The following is an 18290-nucleotide window of genomic DNA, read 5'->3' on the forward strand; positions in this document are numbered from 1 at the left end:
GGTCATGGTTTAGTGGTGGACTTGGCAGTGTTAGGTTTACAGTTGAACTCCATGATCTTAAAGGTCTTTTCCAACCTGAATGATTCTATGATTCTACCTTGAGGGGCTCCACAGCTCTAGTAGCAGATGGAGTGGCAGGAATGGAGCAAAACCAGCAGGGTTTTTGGAAATACATGTCAAGCAGGTGCATTATAGTGCAATTCATGTAATACTGTCATTGAAAGATTCTCAGCATGGTGTCTTCAAAGCTGAAGGTGTCTTTCTAACCTATTTCTTGTGTAGGAAGAACTTGCCTGTTTGCAGGCAGAACTTAAAGAACAACACAGGCATGAACTAGATTCCTTAAGGTCTTCCCTTGCACTCCAGTATAAGGAAGACCTAATGAAAGTGAAGATGGATTTGTCAGACAAATACATAACAGAAATCGAGGAAATGAAAAGAAAGCATTGTTTAGAACTTGAGCAGCTACGTGCTCAACTTTCAGAAGAACATATTAAAGGTAAGAAGAGCTGACAGACCGGGAGGTAAAGTGGTAAGCTGCTTGTGTAGCTTATATTTTTCTTTAAATATTTAAAGGCTTATCTGAAGAAGTTTTCGATTTGTTATTAATTTACCCTAAACTATAGGGAACACTTAACACATGTTAATCCCTGGCATCAAGCACTTTGTTTTTTGACTTTTATGAGCATGTTAAGTTGCATTTTCAAAGATGTGGTGACCTGAAGTTGATTATTCTGTAGTAAAACCTACTACGACTGTGGAGCGGTTGCTAAAAGGAGTTGATCAGGTTTCCATTCTTGATGCCCAGGAGGGTGCTGTCAATTCCTGAATTAATATTTATTTGAAAATTTCTTAGTGTTGTCTGTCAGCTATGTTAAATGTCTCTTGTATTTGCACGAAACAGGTCAGTTCTCACTCTGTTCCATAGAGCAGACTCACTTCTGTTCTGTGTTCCATGCCTCTTTTACCAGTGTGCGTTTTGTGGGTTTGATAATGCTCTGCTCATTTAACGTTAACATTTCTTTTTCCTCCTGTGTTTACCAAATAGTTGGCATACATATTGGTATGAATTTTTGTGTCATCCATAGCTTTGTTAGCTATAGCTATATGTAGCACACATGGCTATAACTATGTTCCACTGCATGTTGGTTAAAAGGATCAGTCCAGCTTTTGAAATTTGCAGTTCTATTTCTTATCTTCATTTATTTATTTTTAATACTAGACAGTATATAAAAACTGCTTAAATTGAAATGTTTAGATATTTGTCCCATCTGCTTTTTGGGAAATGCCTTATATGTAAAAGAGGAGATAAAACTTGCATAAATTTGCCAATATATTGTCTAAAAAGAAAGTCAGCTCCTGTGGCTGTTGCTGTTAGGATGGAGGTCCTGCTGCAGGTTTCATGATCCTTCACCATTTTTCTGTATGTGTTAATACTGATAAATTTCAAAGCTGGTGATAAAGCAGAACAGCTTACAAAATCATCCTTGTAAGGGATTCTTGTTGGTCTCTAGTTAGTCAGCTGTGCAGTTCTCAGTAGCTGTACAACATTCAGCTTTATTTTTGTGCATTAGTAGGACCTGTTGAAAGAAAACAAATTCCAGAATGGTTTTATTTTTGTTGTTTGGTTTTTTTTTTTTTTCTGTTCAGAAATTACCAAACTGCGCCTACAGAGTGCTCAAGATGCAGCACGTCAAGTTGAAATGGAGGTGGCTGAGCGAGTGTCGGTGCTGGAGGAAGAGCACAAAGCTAAGCTCTCTCTCCTCCACTCTGAGAAACGGCGTATTGCAGAGCTTTTGGAAGAAATAAAGCATTTAAAGGAAGAGATTACTAAACAAAAAGATTTTTCTGTTCAGAATGAAAAGCATCTGAAAGAGGAAATGGAAAAGGTAATTTGTATTCCAGTACTGTTTTGTGTAGAGTTCAGCAAGCTCAGATCTGTTGGGAAGGCTGAAGGAGATAGAGGCAACACTTACCTTTAAATGTGCCTGTTTTAGTAATAGGAACTCAGCTTTAAATGGACTTGCATGGATAAACACAAATAATGGAACACAAGTTTCTCTGCAGGTGAATTTTCTTTAAGAGCGCAGATAGTGTGGGAAGGCAGGTCCTTCGAGAGTTGATCCAGTCCACTTCTTATGTTGACGTGGGTCAAGCATGCGTATACCACTCCAATACAGGTACATACCAAAGGTGCCTGAACATCTCCCTGCAGCACATCGTAGTGTCCTGGTGCAAAAGTAGCATGGTGCACTTGGCTACTGTCATGTTGGTAATAGAGAATTCATCCGGAATCACTGTGGCAGATGGAATGGCTCCCCTCTAAGAAATTTCTGGTTTTGATAAGACGGTCTTTTGAAGCAAATAACCAGAAATAATTTTTCATGCCATTTTTTGAGAGGAAGAAGAAAGAATCAGACAACAGATTTCTGCTTTTGATTTCCTTTGCTTTGGTGTTGCTCTTATATCTTCCCTGTCAAAGTCTTAAGAGTTGTGAGAATCGTATCTGGCACCTTCCCTCTTTCCTGTTGAATCAGCTGTCCCATCCAAGGATAAACTCAGATTGGATGTTAATTCATTGTTTAATTTGTTCAGATATTTTAATGCTTATGAGTATTAGGTGGATGAAACTCATTGCTTCTCAAGTCCTCCTTTCCTCCTGTTTTAAAGAGAGATAGGTATGTGTATGTTAAAAACTTAAAAAAAAAAAAACCTTAAAAACTGGTGCAGAAGGCCAGAGAAAACATGGAGACTCAGCTGAAGCTTCCAGCAGTGAAGCTTTCGGTACTACTAGTTTAATCCTACCACCTGTAATATCTTGTTTGTGGCACTGCTGGCTGGGTAAAAGATGAGCATATACAGAATGCGGTGATGTGTTAATCAAAATCTGGTTTTTTTGCATTTCTTTTCTGCTTCTTCATTTAGGTTGTAGCATAAATGAATGCTTAAATGTTTGTTCAAAACAAACTTCCTTAGTGAAAAGAGATCACGCAGGAGCATCAGTATGAGGCATACTAAAGAGTATGCTCCTGCGTGATCTCTTTTAGTTTTCTTTTGAGAGATGACCCTGTTGTTTCCTTAGTTTACTATTTATTTGTTTACCTTTTTTACCTCTAGTGTATTTTTTTAGAGTCTTTTTTTTTTTTTTCCTTTTGTCATTGGGTAATCATTTGCTGCTTTGGCATCTGTTTTTATGCTACATGCTTTTTATGTTGTTTTTTATGCTATGTATGAGACCATGGTCTTGGACAATGCATTTAAAATACTGCTGGAACATATAGGATAGGAAAGTCTTAAAAGAGATTTTTTAATCATGCCCAATTTAAATACCTAAGGTGCCCATAGCTTTATAAGTTGAACTCACTCCTGAAATGAAGAAAAGTGGTCCCAAGAGAAAACAACATAGAGTACCGTATTAGTTCTAGAATTTTCCCTTAATTTTTTCTTAACTTTCATACCCCAATTATTTCTTAATAGTGCATTGAATTCAAGTACCTATAAATTGACATTTCAGCTTTACTTTTATTTGGAAGGGTGAGTTCACTGCAAGAATTGAATCTCTCCAAGAACTTAAATGCCTGAGAATGTTCACATCACGGACTTCAATTTCGTTTTGGTATTTTATGCATTTTTTTAATAACTGTTTTCACAGGTAAAATATAAAATTGCTGAGGATCACAAGAATGAATTAAGAGAAGCCAGAGAAGAAGTCCAGAAAATAGAGACTATGTACAAAGAAAAGGAGAAGAAATGGAAATGTGAAAGCGAGGACCAGAGAACCCAAGCAGAAGAGAAGTTATCATTGTTGCGTATAGAGCTGCAAAATAGAGCAGAATGTGAAAAGCAGAATTTACAAAAGGAGTTTGAACTTCGTGAAGCTGAAATGAATCAGCTTCAAGATGACCAAGCTAACAAAATCCTAGAATTGGAGAAAGTGGTAAAAGAGCAGCAAAACAACTTGAAGCAACTGGAGGACAGCCTTGCAAGCGCACAGGCTCTGCAGAAATCTCAGGAGCAATATGACAGTGACCTGCAGGCAGCCAAAGCGGTCATGGCAAAAGAAATGGAAAAGGCCACACTTTGTCTGCAGGAAGAATGTGCACTGAAACTTATGGAAGCACAAAGCAAGTAAGTCCTGAGTATTGGAGCAGTTTCACTTACCAGTTCAGTCATTGTTAATGCTGCTGCTTCTTATTTTAAACTTAATGAGTCATAAGTATGTAGGTCTGTCACTTGGTGGCACCAGCTAACTTTCGTATATGAAGCTTACTCTCCCAAGGAACAGTAATGTTGTCCAATACAGTTTTCTATAGAATTTTGCTTCATGTAAATGCATTTAATCTAATCTAGCAAATTAAATGAAGTATAGTTGAGCTCTGTCTGCAATACACAGCTGAAAATTGTATACTAGCCTTGGAGGAGGGGAAGTATACTTCCCCTCCTCCAAGGCTAGTATACAAGTAAGTGGAAAAATTCTCTACATTTTTTTCAAGTGCTTTCAAACAGTTCAAATGAACTTGAGCAAGTTTTTCCTGGTGAGTGAAGCTTGTCTTATCCACTGAATGCTGAGGTTGATGGGCTGCACATGGTGCAGTTCTGGTTAGATGTGAAGGTTGTAACTGTAGGTTTTTTTTCTCCCCTTCCTACCTCCATTTTTCTTAGTGTATTAAAGGAAATATTCAAATAACTACATGGTTGTATTTGCATGCATTGCTTCAAATTTATCCTTTCTTTCCTTCCCAAACATTCACTCATAGAACAAGATTGGGGAAATAATTACAGTAGGAAAATGCTGAAAGCAGGAACTTAGCCTTTAAATAACCAACCATTTTTCAATTATTGGTGTCTGTATTCAAAAATCCTATAGATAATGATTACATTAAATTGCAGCATTTCAGGTACTAAATCTTCTGCTACATGAAGCATTAAGCAGGCCTCAGCCAGCTGAGATGAGTTTGGAGGAGCCACCAGGTATCCCACAGACACTTCCACAGTGGTTTATGTCTCGGATGTTTTTAGCAATGTTTCTTATGACAGTTCATTTACTTGCAAACAACATATTTGAGATGTAGGCAGTGTATATACTATGTCCTAGATGCTATCATATGGCAGTATTTTCTCAGAGAACAATATTTGTATATTGCTCTGTATTAGTGAGTAATTTAATTCCAGTCTATCTAGTAATAACCAGATACTATTAGGTGACATTGCATAAACCTTTAATTATGTGGCTATGAAGTCATCTTTGTGGCTTGCTTTGAATTAGTTAAATATTTGAAACATAAAGTAAAATCTGTGGAGGCTAAGTAAGGCCTACTTAGTTTTCTTTGATTTTTATTCATTATTTCAATTACTTGTTTTAAAAAATCATTGTCTTTTTCACAATATTCTCTTAACTTTCTTGGAAATAATACAGGTTTATGGAGGAACACAAAGCTATGACTCAGAAGTTCACAACTGAGCAAGAGATTCTTCTCCAAGAGCTGAAAAAGAAACATGTTGATGAGCTGGAACTCCAAAGTCAACAGATACAGGAGAAGCATAAGCAGCAAATTTTGACTCTTACAGCTGAGTTTCAGACAAAGCACCAAGCTGAAATTGAGACACTTAAATCTACACTAGAAAGTAAACAGCAGATTCAGCTTGAAGCTTGTGTTGCTGAGCTACAGGCAAAGCATCAGGCACAAATTGATGAGCTGGAGGCTAAACACTTATCAAATCTGGATTCCTTGGAGTCATCTTACCTATCTGAAATTCAGAATATAAGAGATGAGCACAGTCAGGCTCTTGAGAAGCTACAGCTGCAGCACACAGAACAGCTCCGTGAAAAGGATAAAATGGACCAAGCATGCTTGGTTCAGGAGATAGAGATGTTGAAATTAAAGCATGCTGAAGAACTTCAGCTTTCCCAAAATAATTTGAAAGTTGAGCTAGCTACTGTTCATATGGAAAAACTTAAAGCTATGGCTGTTGAAGCAGAAGAAGCTCATAAGGTGAGTCAGAAAGAAAACTTGGCGTGGAAGGTGAAATTTCATAGTACACTGTGTGGGATCACCTTTTCCCTTGTTCTTGGGATGTATTTCTCCAATCTCCTTTGTGCCAGCACTAACACTTGTGTGTGGCTGTAGTGTGAGCTGAAATAGGAAACTGAAGCTGAAAATTTAGTCCATCTGTTGCTTCCTCCCCGGATGCTCAGACTAATGAGATTTCTATCTCAGCGCATGGAAAAGGTACAAATTAAGTAAATATTTTTAACATAATTCAGATTGGAGGGCCTCCGTTTTGTGGCTCAGAGCTTCTCTGCCTGATAGAGTTACCGTGTAATTCTCCAGAAGTGATTAGAACAAAGTAAATGTAATTCTGTCGATTAAGCTGCATTTAGGAATCCAGAGATTCTCCCTAGTGGCACAGTCTCAAGGGGAAGAATAGAAGAAAGGTTTCTCTAAAGGTCCCAGATGGGATTTTGGGAGCGTGTCATGGGTGAGTGGACTGTGTTGTAGGGCCTTTAACAGAAGTCCATAGCTTTCCTCTTGATGGGCCAGAGGTGTGAGCTCATCCAGAGTTCAGATAGGTAAAAAATTATCTTCTCCAAGTCAAAGAGGTAAGAAGGCTTAGCTCATTGCTAAAACTTCAGAGCCTTCCAGAGAGATGTACTGTTTTTCAGACTTCCTTCTTACAGACTTTCAGACATGACCACTTCCCAAACTTATCATTATATGTGGTTCCTGTGCCCACAAAGTCCAAGAGGAAAATCTTGTGGGGAGGAGGGGGGGATCTTCTTCTTCTGTCCTGTCTGCTATCTAATCTTAAATTTGCGTTTTGATTGCTTTTGAGAGTAAAGAACCTCAAAAAGAAAAAGTTGAAGATTGTGTTGATGGGGAGAACTGTCATGGATAGAGGAAAAAGGATGGGATTTACAAAACTTTTACTACATGGGAAAAATCAACCCATTTCAACGATACAGAGTGTGCATGTGTATGTGTGCTTACCATTCTCAAGGCAATATTGTTCCTGTCTACTTAAAAAGCTTTCATACAGCAGGACATGTGCTTTACAAATGGGTTACAAAAATATTTGTGCTTACTTCTTTTCTGTTCTTTTTTTAATGAATGCTTACGCAGGATGATTTGAACACAGCTCTTCAAAATCAAAGGAGGTTGCTGGAGGAAGAAAAACGTTTAGCCCTGGATATATTGCGTGAGGAAGTATTGAGTATGGAGGAAAAGCATAGGAAAGCACTTCAAGAACTTCAGGATCTTCATGAGGCAGAAATGAAGAAATATAAGGAAGAATACTCCAAGGAGCTGGAAAAAGAGTTGGGGAAACTGAAAGAACAGCATGAACGTGAACAAGAGGTCAGAATGTTGCTTATACCTAAACCTAAAATAATCCATACTTTAACATAAAGTAAATTCAGTTTTATTAACCTTAGAAGTAAGACTGTATATCTAGATGCTTTTTGGATTTTTTTTTAATAGTGCTAGTAGATAAGGAGAGACAAAGCATTTTTAAGCCTTGCTTTATCTGAAAGGACTTAAAAGAATTCATATATATGTGTTATCCTGATTTTTTAAAAATTTAAATCCATGTGTACACTGCTGTCTTTATTGGGGCAGCGAGGCTTCCTTTCTTCTGAATTCCTGACATATTTAATTCAAAATTTTAAAGCTCCCATTTTGATAGAAAACTAACAGGTAATAAATTAGGTCATTAACCATTTGTGGAAAGTAATTATTCACTTCAAGCTTTTATAAGTGAACAACCTGTAGTAACATTGATTTATTTTCTTAGAGAAATTAGAGTAGGTAATACTTTTTCAAATATGTTTTCTCAGTGAGGTTTGGAAATCTTTAATTTTGCTATTTCACTTACTAATTGGAAAATTGGAGAGTGTGCTAAATAACTCCCTAATCACTGGTGCACCTTTCTATTACTTGGTGCACCTCCCAAAAAACATGTAGGTTTGAGGAGATCCCCTGTGTTCTTTTGAACTGTCAGGCCTTAGAGCTGCTAGTGGTTTCTAGCTGGTGGGAGTGCATTGCAAACTCTTTACTTTTGGAAGAGTAGCTTCCCTGGGAAGTTAGTTTTGTTAGTTTAGTGGGAAGTTCTCATGATTATTGAATTTTGAAGCCCGTTATCCTAGAAACAGGATTTCTCTCTATTCTGATGACTACAGTGACTCTTCTTAAACAGAATAATAAATAAAAAAAAAAAAGAACAAAAAAAACCCCAAACCTTTCTCTGATATTTTTGATGGACTTCTTTGTAATATCTCATAGGATGCTTGCATTAGGTATAGCTGCCTAATGTTTAATCCCATTTGAACAAGATAAATCACAACTTAACAAAATATGCTTTCCCTGTGTTTCTCTCCCTTTCATTCTTCCTTATTTATTTGATTTCTCTTAGACAAATGTCTGTTAGAAAGAACAAGTAGGGAGTACTCTGTTAGTCTGACCTGATGGTCTCCTGACTGCAGGGGATACCTGGTACCTAATGCCTTGTTGCTTCTTGTCTATGTTTATCAACTTGCTTTTTTCTACAGTCAGCACGATGATAGATAGCAGCACTGTATGACCTCGAGGATTGGAAAGAACTATTTTAAAAATACTCTGAAGAATTTGGCCGAGCTTGATGGTTTTCTTTCAGCTTGGTTTGATTTTTTTTTTCCTTAATTTATAACACTATGGCTAAAATACTTTACTTACTTGTCTGCAGGTGTATGCTTCTGCATCAGCCTCTGAAGTAGAAACTGTGCGAACAGCTCTTCTGGCTCAATTTGAGGAGGTAAAATTGAAGCAGCAGCTTCAGTTCCAGGAAGAGATTGAGCTGCTGAAGTGTCAGTCAGAGGTACTGCTTGAACAGCAGATTGCACAGCTGAAGGTAAGGTCTGATTAAAATGAACTTCACAGCGTGCACTGGTAACATGTTTTTCTGAAAAAGCAGCATTAGAAACAACACAGAGTTCTGTAAGCAGTTATGGTGTTCACTACAGAGTTTTCTTAAAATCCTGAATGGGATGTGATATCCTTCAGACAAAACTAAAAAAAAAACTGCAGAAAGTATTTGCTCTGAACAACAGTCCTTGCATACATTTATGTTCACTTTGTCAGTTGAAACTTTTTCTTCTTGGCGTTTGCAGAGCCTATGTCCTTGGCCTGTCAGCCCTTGTTTAGTGCGCTTGTATATATGGCAAAAAACGTTCAGTGTTATCTAAGCTTTTACCAAGTGTGTGATGACACTGAGCACTTTGCATAAGAATTTTTTGTGGTTTTTCTTAATTTCTGCTTTTTTGGGCTCATCATTTGAGTTCTAGACTTTCGTCTTGATAAGCATCTTCAAGATGCTTATCCCTAAAAATTATTTTTGTTTGGCCTTTTGTACGATGTAGTAATTGCCTTGTGCAAAATGTGCTCATTGGTTAGGTGGCAAGCATGTGTCAAGCTATTAAATGAATGGAGAAGAGACATCCTGCGTCAGAAGAGAAAGGGAAACTCGCCAACACACTGAGAGCAGTGCTTACATTCATCTCAATGTTATCACTATACTGAGCATGTGTTGAGCCCAACTTGTTGAGCACAAATAACTTTAGGTTAGACCAAGTACTATGTCCTTATCTGCTTCTCCTTGGGAGATTTCAGCAGATCCTTACTGTTCCTGTTGGACCCCCAGCCTGATGTGGGACTCTTCCTAAAAGTTGCACAAACTTCTAGAACTGGATGCTGCAGGTGTGCAGAAAATTTCTCCGGTTTCCTGCCTCTGGCCCACTGTGGAGTCCTGGTCATGCTTTGACCTCTGTTGATCTGGTGCTGCTGTCTTTTGAAACACAAGGATATAAGTGTATCCTGAAAAGCTGCTGGAGATGCATTTGTCACTGCTGTCCTCAGCTGAACCCCAGCCTTCAGTCCACAGAACTGGGACTGGACCTCCCGTTACGCATACGCTCCAGAAGCGATTCCTGCTTTCCTCTCTCTCCTGCTGCCTAGGCACTTGAGTAACTAAGTAGCATTTAGGACACTAAGGCACATTTGGACACCTCTCTTTTCGCTGAAATTTTTCCAGGGGTAATTCTACTGCTAGTACATATATCTCTGTTCTTTTTTTCTCTCATTACCTTGATGACTGGTGTTTTGTCCCAGAAGACACTGACTGAATCTCTTTGCAATGTCAGGCTAAGCTGCGTCGTGGTCTGATGCAGCTTTTTACAGTGTCCCTTCCCCTGCCTACTTCCCCCATGCTCATTTATGGGGTTGTCTTCGTGGCAGACAGTTTCCTTGCTTTCTTCCCCCTGCCTCCCCTAGCAGATTTTAGGTGTTCAGCATTCCTTTCTACGGGCTGGCATACTCTTTGAGTGGATGCAGTGCTTCAGAGAAGAATAGGAAGGGTGTTTCGGAGGCTGGTCAAGGAAAGTCCTCATACTCCTTTGTGTCTGTTCATTTGTATCTTGCTAACTGCTAACAACCTGCAGTTTGAGTCTGTAATTGTCCTGGTTTGGGCTGGGACAGAGTTAACTTTCTTCCCAGCAGCCAGTGTGAGGCTGTTTGGGTGTGTGCTGAGGAGAAGCTGATCACACACTGATGGGCAGAGCTGCTGCCAGGACAGTCAAGGACTTTCCAGCTTCTCTGCTGTGCCCGTGTCTGCAGGGGCAGAAGGAGCTGGGAGGGAGCACAGCCCCAGTTACTAGGATTTGGCCTTAGATTTAGGATTAAGACCCCAACTGGCCGGTGGTCTGTTCCATATCATGCACGGCATGGCCAGGAGAGAGGTGAGGCTCTGTCCAGAAGGGCTCTCTCTTGCTCTGGGTCACCCCCTTCTCATTCCGGGTCGTCTCCTTCTGGGTCACCCCTTTCTCAGGGTCATCTCTATCTCTCAGACACTCAGGCTCTTATCTCTGTTCTGGGATTGCAGTTTCAGGACTCTCCCTGCTCCGGGATTATTAGCTGGGAATGGGCTGAGCCTTGGTCATTGGTTGGTGGGCAGTGTCACTGTGTGTCACTCATTTGTATATTTGTGTATATTACTATTATTATTAGCATTATTGTTTCCAGTATTATTGTAGTTTAGTTACTAAATTGTTCTTATCTCAACCTGCGAGTCTCTTTACCCCTTTAATTGTCTCCCCCATCCCTGGGAAGAGGGAGGGTGAGCAAGTGGTGTTACGTAAAACTACAACAATAATTCTGGGCAGACTTGGCTCTTCTGCCTTGCTCTGCCTCATGGATTCTGGGTGGCAGTTGGTACTGTTATTGCCCAAGTGCCAGTATTGGTCTTGATCTTGGCTATGACAGACCTTATGGTCTCACCATGCAGCAGCCAGTCCTCGCCTGAGGAGCTGGTGATAGATGGGTTATTCTACTCAGTGCCAGGGACTGGCTGAGTCTTCCACAACAGATCCAGGACAGCTCAGGTGATGACATATGTTCTGCTCTGAAGTCTTATTTCATGCCCTGGGGAAAAATTGTTAACTTACCAATTTAAAAAAAGGCAGCTATCACCTTGGAGAGTGACATTGCATGGTTTTGGTGTTTTTTGGGTTTTGGTTGATGTTTTTTTTTTATACTGTAGTCAGGAAGATTTATTTCCCAGTTCTGGTGTTGTAAACAATGACTTCCTTTTAGCCTCTTTGGGAAGGGATTCCAGGACCTTGTTTCACCTCCCTTATTTGCTGATGCAGAAGTGGGGGATTTCTAGTAATCTCTTCCTTTCCTTTAGAGTGCTTTAAAGCACTCTGAGGGAAGTGAGATCCAATGTAATAACTTCTAGATCATTTAGTCATGTAAATCTACCTTGTAGGTTTTCAGTTTGTTCTGGTCAATCACTCCTTCTACGTGGAGCTCTGTACTATGCAGATTCTACTACTTGCAGTTGCTGAAAGTGGCTTCTGTCCATCTCTGGCTCAACTTGTCCATCTCTGTCCTGACTTGTCCATCTGTTTTCTGTTTCTCGTCACCGTCTCAGTGGTCAGGAATGACCCAGGTCTCAGTGAGCACATTCAGATAGTTCATTTACCCACTTAACGATTTTTAAATCATAGTTTTGGCATAATTTTGTTGATTGGGGGTGTTACCTCTCAGATTACCTAGCAGTAACTTACATAGTTAAGGTGTGCAGATTTAAAGGAAACAAAAAAGGGGGAGGGGGAGTTGATTGCAGGTTTTTTAGGGCATTGTGTGTCCATCTGTCCATCCCCCCTGTAAATCAAAGTATATGTGACTTATGCAGGATGAATTTGAAGCTGAAAAAAAGTCGTCACTACATGACAAGGAGCAGATGTTGATTCAGGAGAGGGAGAAGGCACAGGCTGCTCACCAAAAGGAACGGGAGACGTTATCAGCCCAGCTGCAGGAAAAAGCAGCAGTAATTATCCAGGTGCGTGGTAAATATTTTTAAACTAGATTTTAAATGCGCTTTTGTGGTTGTATTTGAGCACAGTGCTCTCACCTTTCTCAAGATGTATATAGAGGACTGTGTGTATAATTCTTGCGATTGCTAGTTTCAAGGTGTAATATGAAATGGGCACCATCTCTTAGTTGGAGTGCTACAGCAGTAGCATGGAAATTGAAACTGGCATCAGCTTGAAAACTGGTCTTCAGCCATTTCACAGGGAGATTAACACTGCTTTATAAGAGAAGTTTGGATGTTTGCCTTTTTGTTGTCTGTGTATTGGCGCTATCTATATCTTTCACAGTTTTTTTTGCCAAGAAAATAGTGCTCTAGTAGCTTTTGTTAGACCAACTGACCTATAGCTCAGAGGAGGTAAGACAGGGAAATGGGAATTTTGGATCCGGAAGTGGCAAAGATAATATTCGTTTGCCAAACAAAACAAAATTTTATGCCTCCTATAAAGCAAATATCTAAGTTGAATCTAGGTTAGAGAGAGAGGAACAGCATGAAAATGGTATCTGTTTTAATCAGGAAGTTTAGAAATATCAAGTTCTTTTTCAATGATTAAAATAATAGCTTTGAGTTTTTAAAATAAAAGATAAAATGAATTAAAACATTCATCTCTTCTCTCACAATTCAGGAAGCTCTGACCAAAATGGAAATTTGATATATTAGACTGTTTCTCCCACAATTCAGGAAGCACTGACCGAAATGGGTATTTGGTATATTAGGCTGTTCTGTTAGGCCTTTATGTTTAATGGAAAAGCAGGGAGTAACACTAAGAATTTCCCCTACTGGGAAAATTCCATTATTGTTTCCTGCTCTTCATGCAGGATTTGATGAGGAGCAAGAAAGTTGGCATGAGAGTAAAATGCTTTTCTTGTCTTGCAGTTTCCTTCCAAATAGATATTTTGACTAATTTTTTGGCTTACTTATGAGACAGAATTTCTAACAAAACAGGAATGATTTGTTTGGCAGCAAAATCCGGGGGCCAGGGTGGGTATATATGTACATATATGTATTTTTATATATATTTTAATGGGATGGAGGTGTCATCTCAACATACAAGGAGAGAAGACATTTTTCTAGAAACTTGTTTTCAGGCAGAGCTTATACAGCAAAGAAGAAAGTTAGCTGGCGCTGATGATACTGGATCAGGTTGCTCTTCAGGTTTGTGTGCTACACTCTCAGAATTTATGCTAGGACATTGGTTTGTGTCTTTGAGGCAGAACAATGAAAGCAAACTAAGAGCAAACGGAAGTATGACACACAGTTTGTACAAGCTTTTTGCATTGCTTGTATGCGCTGAGTCTGAATGCAAGTGAGGCAGCTCACTGAAGCAAAATCAACATCAGAAAAGGAGAACTAAAAAAATAAGCATTCATTTTTAGTCTTCCCACTGTCCTTCTTTTCTAGTACTTGTAGAAGCAAATTTGCATAACAGCAGATAATGATTGTGTGAACATATTCGAAGTGATGATCATTGGGTGAAGTTTGTAGTTTAGGCAAAGCTATCAACTTTGTTGCATTGTTACTGTGTTTTCCACAGCTGGAAAAGAAAGTGGAGTCTTTAAAACATGAAACAGAGAAGACCAACTCTGAACTGGAGACACTCCTTCAGCGGCGGGACAGAGAAAACCAGGAAGGAGGGAATTTGGTAGCCATGTTGAGATCTGACATTGAGCATTCCAAGGATGCAAGGTTTGTACATCTTGAGGTTACGTAATGCTTAGTGGTTGGTGACGAGTGGTGTTCTGCGGGCATCAGTACTGGGACCGGTGTTAACATCTTTGTTGGAGACATGGACAGTGGGATGGAGTGCACCCTCAGCAAGTTTGCCGACAACACCAAGCTGTGTGGTGTGGTGGACACGCTGGAGGGAAGGGATGCCATCCAGAGGGACCTGGACAGGCTGGAGAGGTGGGCCCATGCCAACCTCATGAAATTCAACAAGGCCAAGTGCCAGGTCCTGCACGTGGGTCGGGGAAATCCCAAGCACAAATACAGGCTGGGTGGAGAATGGATTGAGAGCAGCCCTGAGGAGCAGGACTTGGGGGTGTTGGTTGATGAGAAGCTGAATATGAGCTGGCAAGGAGTGCTTGCAGCCCAGAAACCAACCGTGTCCTGGGCTGAATCAAAAGCAACATGACCAGGAGGTTGAGGGAGGTGATTCTCCCCCTCTACTCCACTCTCATGAGACCCCCCCTGCAGTGCTGCATCCAGCTCTGGGGTACTCAGCACAGGACAGACACGGAGCTGTTGAAGTGGGTCCAGAGGAGACCATGAAGATGGTCAGAGGGCTGGAGCACCTCCCATAGGAGGACAGGCTGAGAGAGTTGGGGTTGTTCAGCCTGGGGAAGAGAAGGCTCCGGGGACACCTTCTTGTGGCCTTTCAATATATAAAAGAGGCTTATACAAAGGATGGAGAGGGACTTTTTACAAGGGCCTGTAGTGACAGGAGAAGGAGCAGCAGTTTTAAACTGAAAGAAGGTAAGTTTAGATTGGGCGTAAGGGAGAAATTCTTTACCGTGGGGGTGGTGAGGCACTGGAACAGGTTGCCCAGAGAAGCTGTGGATGCCCTATCCTTGGAATTATTCAAAATTAGGTTGGAAGAGATGAGCAACCTCATGAAATGAAAGAAGTCCCCATGCCCATGGCAGGAGGTTTGGACTAGGTGATCTTTAAAAGTCCCTTCCAGCCCAAACCATTCTATGACTCTATGAATCTATAAATTTTTGTTGTCTGCTCTGCTAGAACATCCCTAGTTATTTGATGTCACAGATATGACAGTAGTAGATGTATTTTCCTTACTGGTGCTTCCACAGATGTGGAAGCCTGAAATGCTTGTGACTGCAGTATGATCTCTCCATCTAACTGTGGAAAAGAGAAAGTTTTTTTTTTTTTTGCTAAGCCTACTGTGTGAAAATGGCCTTGGTTTTTTGTGAGTCATCTGAATCATCTTCACTGATGACTGTCAACCTATGGCAAGATATCCATTTTAGAATGTCAGTTGTTCAGTAGGTTCAAGGTATCTTTTAAATCAAGTGCATGGAATTTTTGAATTGTTCAATATGCTTTTGTTCTAGGAAAAAACTGCAGGAATCTTATCAGCATCTTTGGAAATTGCTTATGGAGTTGGTGAAGGCCACAATAGCTATTGACGACCTTATCTGTAGCAAGATTGGTCTTTGTCTTGATGACAGTCTGGCTTCTGGAGATTCTAGAGAAAGTCACAGTATCATGGAAGAAATAGGATTCACACAGTATTTCAAAGCCAAAGAAAAGCATCACCTAGAAAAAGGTAAGTACAAATCTGCATAACTGGATGTAGTCAATTCGTGTTCTTGAAAAACACCTTTTCATCTCCTTTTATACGGATGAGGTTCAGAAAGGGGATGTCTCTTGTTGCACTGTGTTCTGTGTCTCTTTCAAAGTCGCTCCACACTTAAATAGTGTCTATCAGTATTCTTTCATCTTAATTTTCTTAAGAGAATTGCACTATTATTAGAGCAAATACTAAAATGTTACTGGAAAAGGCTGAATGGATTATAGGGCAGGGAAGATGAGCTTGGTGAATACAGTTTCAAGCCCTGATGTATAGCACAGTATTTCCAAACATTGTGAAAGGCTGTCTTGATTTGTCAGCGTTGAGTTATTGATGTGTACAACTTTTCACCTTGTAGTACATCTTCAGGACCAACCAATGTCACTGTTCAATGTCAGTTGTTATCTGAGTGGCCAGTTCTGTGTCATTTTTCTGTGTTTTTCAATAGCTTGCTTGTTTTCAGGAGATGAGCTGCTTGACGAAACTGTCACAGAGCACAACCAGCTGTCTCCAGTGACTGATGAGGGGTCTGAGTTGAGCCAATACTTATGTGAAAGTGTTTTTGCAAAGCCAGAACTGGCATGTGAAACTGAAGAAATGATTCTGAAAATTGCTCATCGTTTGCGCACTGCAGTGGAGAGACTTCTGGAACTGGTTACAGAATCGACTAAACAAGTAAATCTTTCAGTCTAATTATACATCTATACAGATTAAAAAATGTGAAATCTGTTTTAAGTCTTGTGTATTTAGCACCCTGTAGGATTGGCTACTAAAAAGAAACAGATTTTGTCTGAATATATGGCAAGTTTGAGTGTAAGGAGGCATGTGCATTCTTACAGTGAAGGTTTTGTCCTTATTTGATCATTTCTTATAAATAGACTAACAATTTGTTTTTTTCTTCTAGCATATCCTGTAGGAAGGCTCTAAGTTGGTTGCCTTAAGTAGATTTAAACTAGGATTTTAAATGCATTTGTTAACTTCAGGAGACCAAGAGCTAATGGGTTTTGAGTGCTTTTTATCACACTTCACGTCAATTCTTCTTCAACATCGACAAGGAAGTTCAAGAAGACTTGGTCACATGTTAAAATATTTTGGGAGTATGTAGGTAGCAGCAAGCAGACATCCTTGTAATTATATACTGCTTAATTGTGATAAAAAAAGGAGCCAAACTCGATAGCATAAAAGAATTTGAGTATTTCCATACTGAGTTTTGCAGTGTCTAGACATTCAGCTTTGCAAAGAGAAGTTGTAAATCAGGGTACTGTATACATTTAGAGGACTGAATTTACTGCTGCAGTAATTAGTTTGTTGAGTAAAGAAGCCTCTAATTTAAGAGAAAATGTGAAGAGAAGGAATATATCTGAAATTCATATTCTCTTCGGTATTTTGTGCAACCCAGAGATAAGCATCTGTGTGAAATGTCTATTCAACATCTTAAAAAATACACCCTAGAATGAGATAGTTAACTTTGTCCTTTTGGGTACTGATGCTGGTTCCACTAACATGGAGCTAACTTTTGATTAAAACACTTGCCAAAGCCGTAGCAGGTCTAGACTCTAGGTCACTTTCGTCAGCTGCATTCAAGCATACTTCCCTTGTGTCTGTGAAATGTTCTATCCATCAGGGTAAGCTAAACATAAACCAAACAGGAATGGGGCTGCTCTGTTCCTTTCCTTTGAACTTGAGACATTGCACATAGGGAATGCAAGATACATAGTCTCAGAGAACTGGTGCTGTACCTTGGAAACCTGATGATGTATTGACTTCTGTCCGTGAGACATGCCTGAATCTCTTGAAGAATTTAAATGCAAGGATGCTTTGAATTTCAAGTGCCTCAGGAAGTGTCAAGCTGAGCAGTTTAGCCAAAAGGGGGGCTTTATTTTTTATGCACAGTAAAGCAATTTATCTGCCTAAGTAAGATTTGTGGCAAAAATACAGGTATGTGAGTACAGGGGGCACCAAACATCCAGGGATTTTGGGCAAAGTCAACCTAATACTAAAATGAAACTTCAAAACCTGGACTTTAATGCACAAATGTTATAAAAAAATAAGAGGGTTTTTGTTTAAATGTCTGTAGTGTTGTTACATTGCATATGCATCCAAGATCTGATACTAGGGGAAATTGTTTGCTTCTAGCTGGAGAAAATGCATGAAAACCATGCACAGTTTGAAGAAGAATTCAGCCGCCGGAATCGGGAAACTGCCCAAGTGGTTAGTCAGCACCAGGAACTAATGGAGTGCCTCAGCGAGGAGAGCGAGGCCAAGAATCAGCTGGCACTAGAGCTTCATAAAGCAGAGGGTAAGCAAATGAAACCAATAGGAAGAGATTTCGGTGCCATTTACTTGTAGTTCATTCCTCCAAATATCTGCAATATGCTTTTTGTGTCTTTTCTTGATTTGCCTGTCTAGAATCCGTTTTCTGCCTTTGAGAGTACTTACTTGAAGCTTGGGTCTTCTCTTGTAAATCTGCTACTTAACTCTCTTTGTCAGAATTGCATTTCCCTGAGGCAGGTGTGATAGTGCTTAGTCCTATACTTATACCACTGACAGCGTGTGAAAAATTCTGTCATTTTTAAAAGAG

The 18290-nt window shown here is 39.8% G+C and overlaps 1 protein-coding gene across 1 annotated transcript in view; it reads left to right on the forward strand.

Moving 5' to 3' along the window:
* The window catches only part of PCNT (pericentrin), a gene marked incomplete at both ends in the record, with an annotated part of 89356 nt that overhangs the window by 21711 nt on the left and 49355 nt on the right, over positions 1-18290 (forward strand). The window contains 11 exons of the mRNA XM_010080599.1: positions 283-499; positions 1651-1889; positions 3653-4128; positions 5417-5993; positions 7122-7355; positions 8719-8883; positions 12223-12369; positions 13934-14085; positions 15471-15685; positions 16173-16384; positions 17846-18008. Of these exons, the coding sequence (XP_010078901.1) occupies positions 283-499; positions 1651-1889; positions 3653-4128; positions 5417-5993; positions 7122-7355; positions 8719-8883; positions 12223-12369; positions 13934-14085; positions 15471-15685; positions 16173-16384; positions 17846-18008 (2797 nt within the window). The remainder of the gene's footprint in view (positions 1-282; positions 500-1650; positions 1890-3652; positions 4129-5416; positions 5994-7121; positions 7356-8718; positions 8884-12222; positions 12370-13933; positions 14086-15470; positions 15686-16172; positions 16385-17845; positions 18009-18290) is intronic.

This window comes from Pterocles gutturalis, unplaced genomic scaffold, assembly GCF_000699245.1.
Source record: "Pterocles gutturalis isolate BGI_N339 unplaced genomic scaffold, ASM69924v1 scaffold23904, whole genome shotgun sequence".
Lineage (NCBI taxonomy): Eukaryota > Metazoa > Chordata > Aves > Pterocliformes > Pteroclidae > Pterocles > Pterocles gutturalis.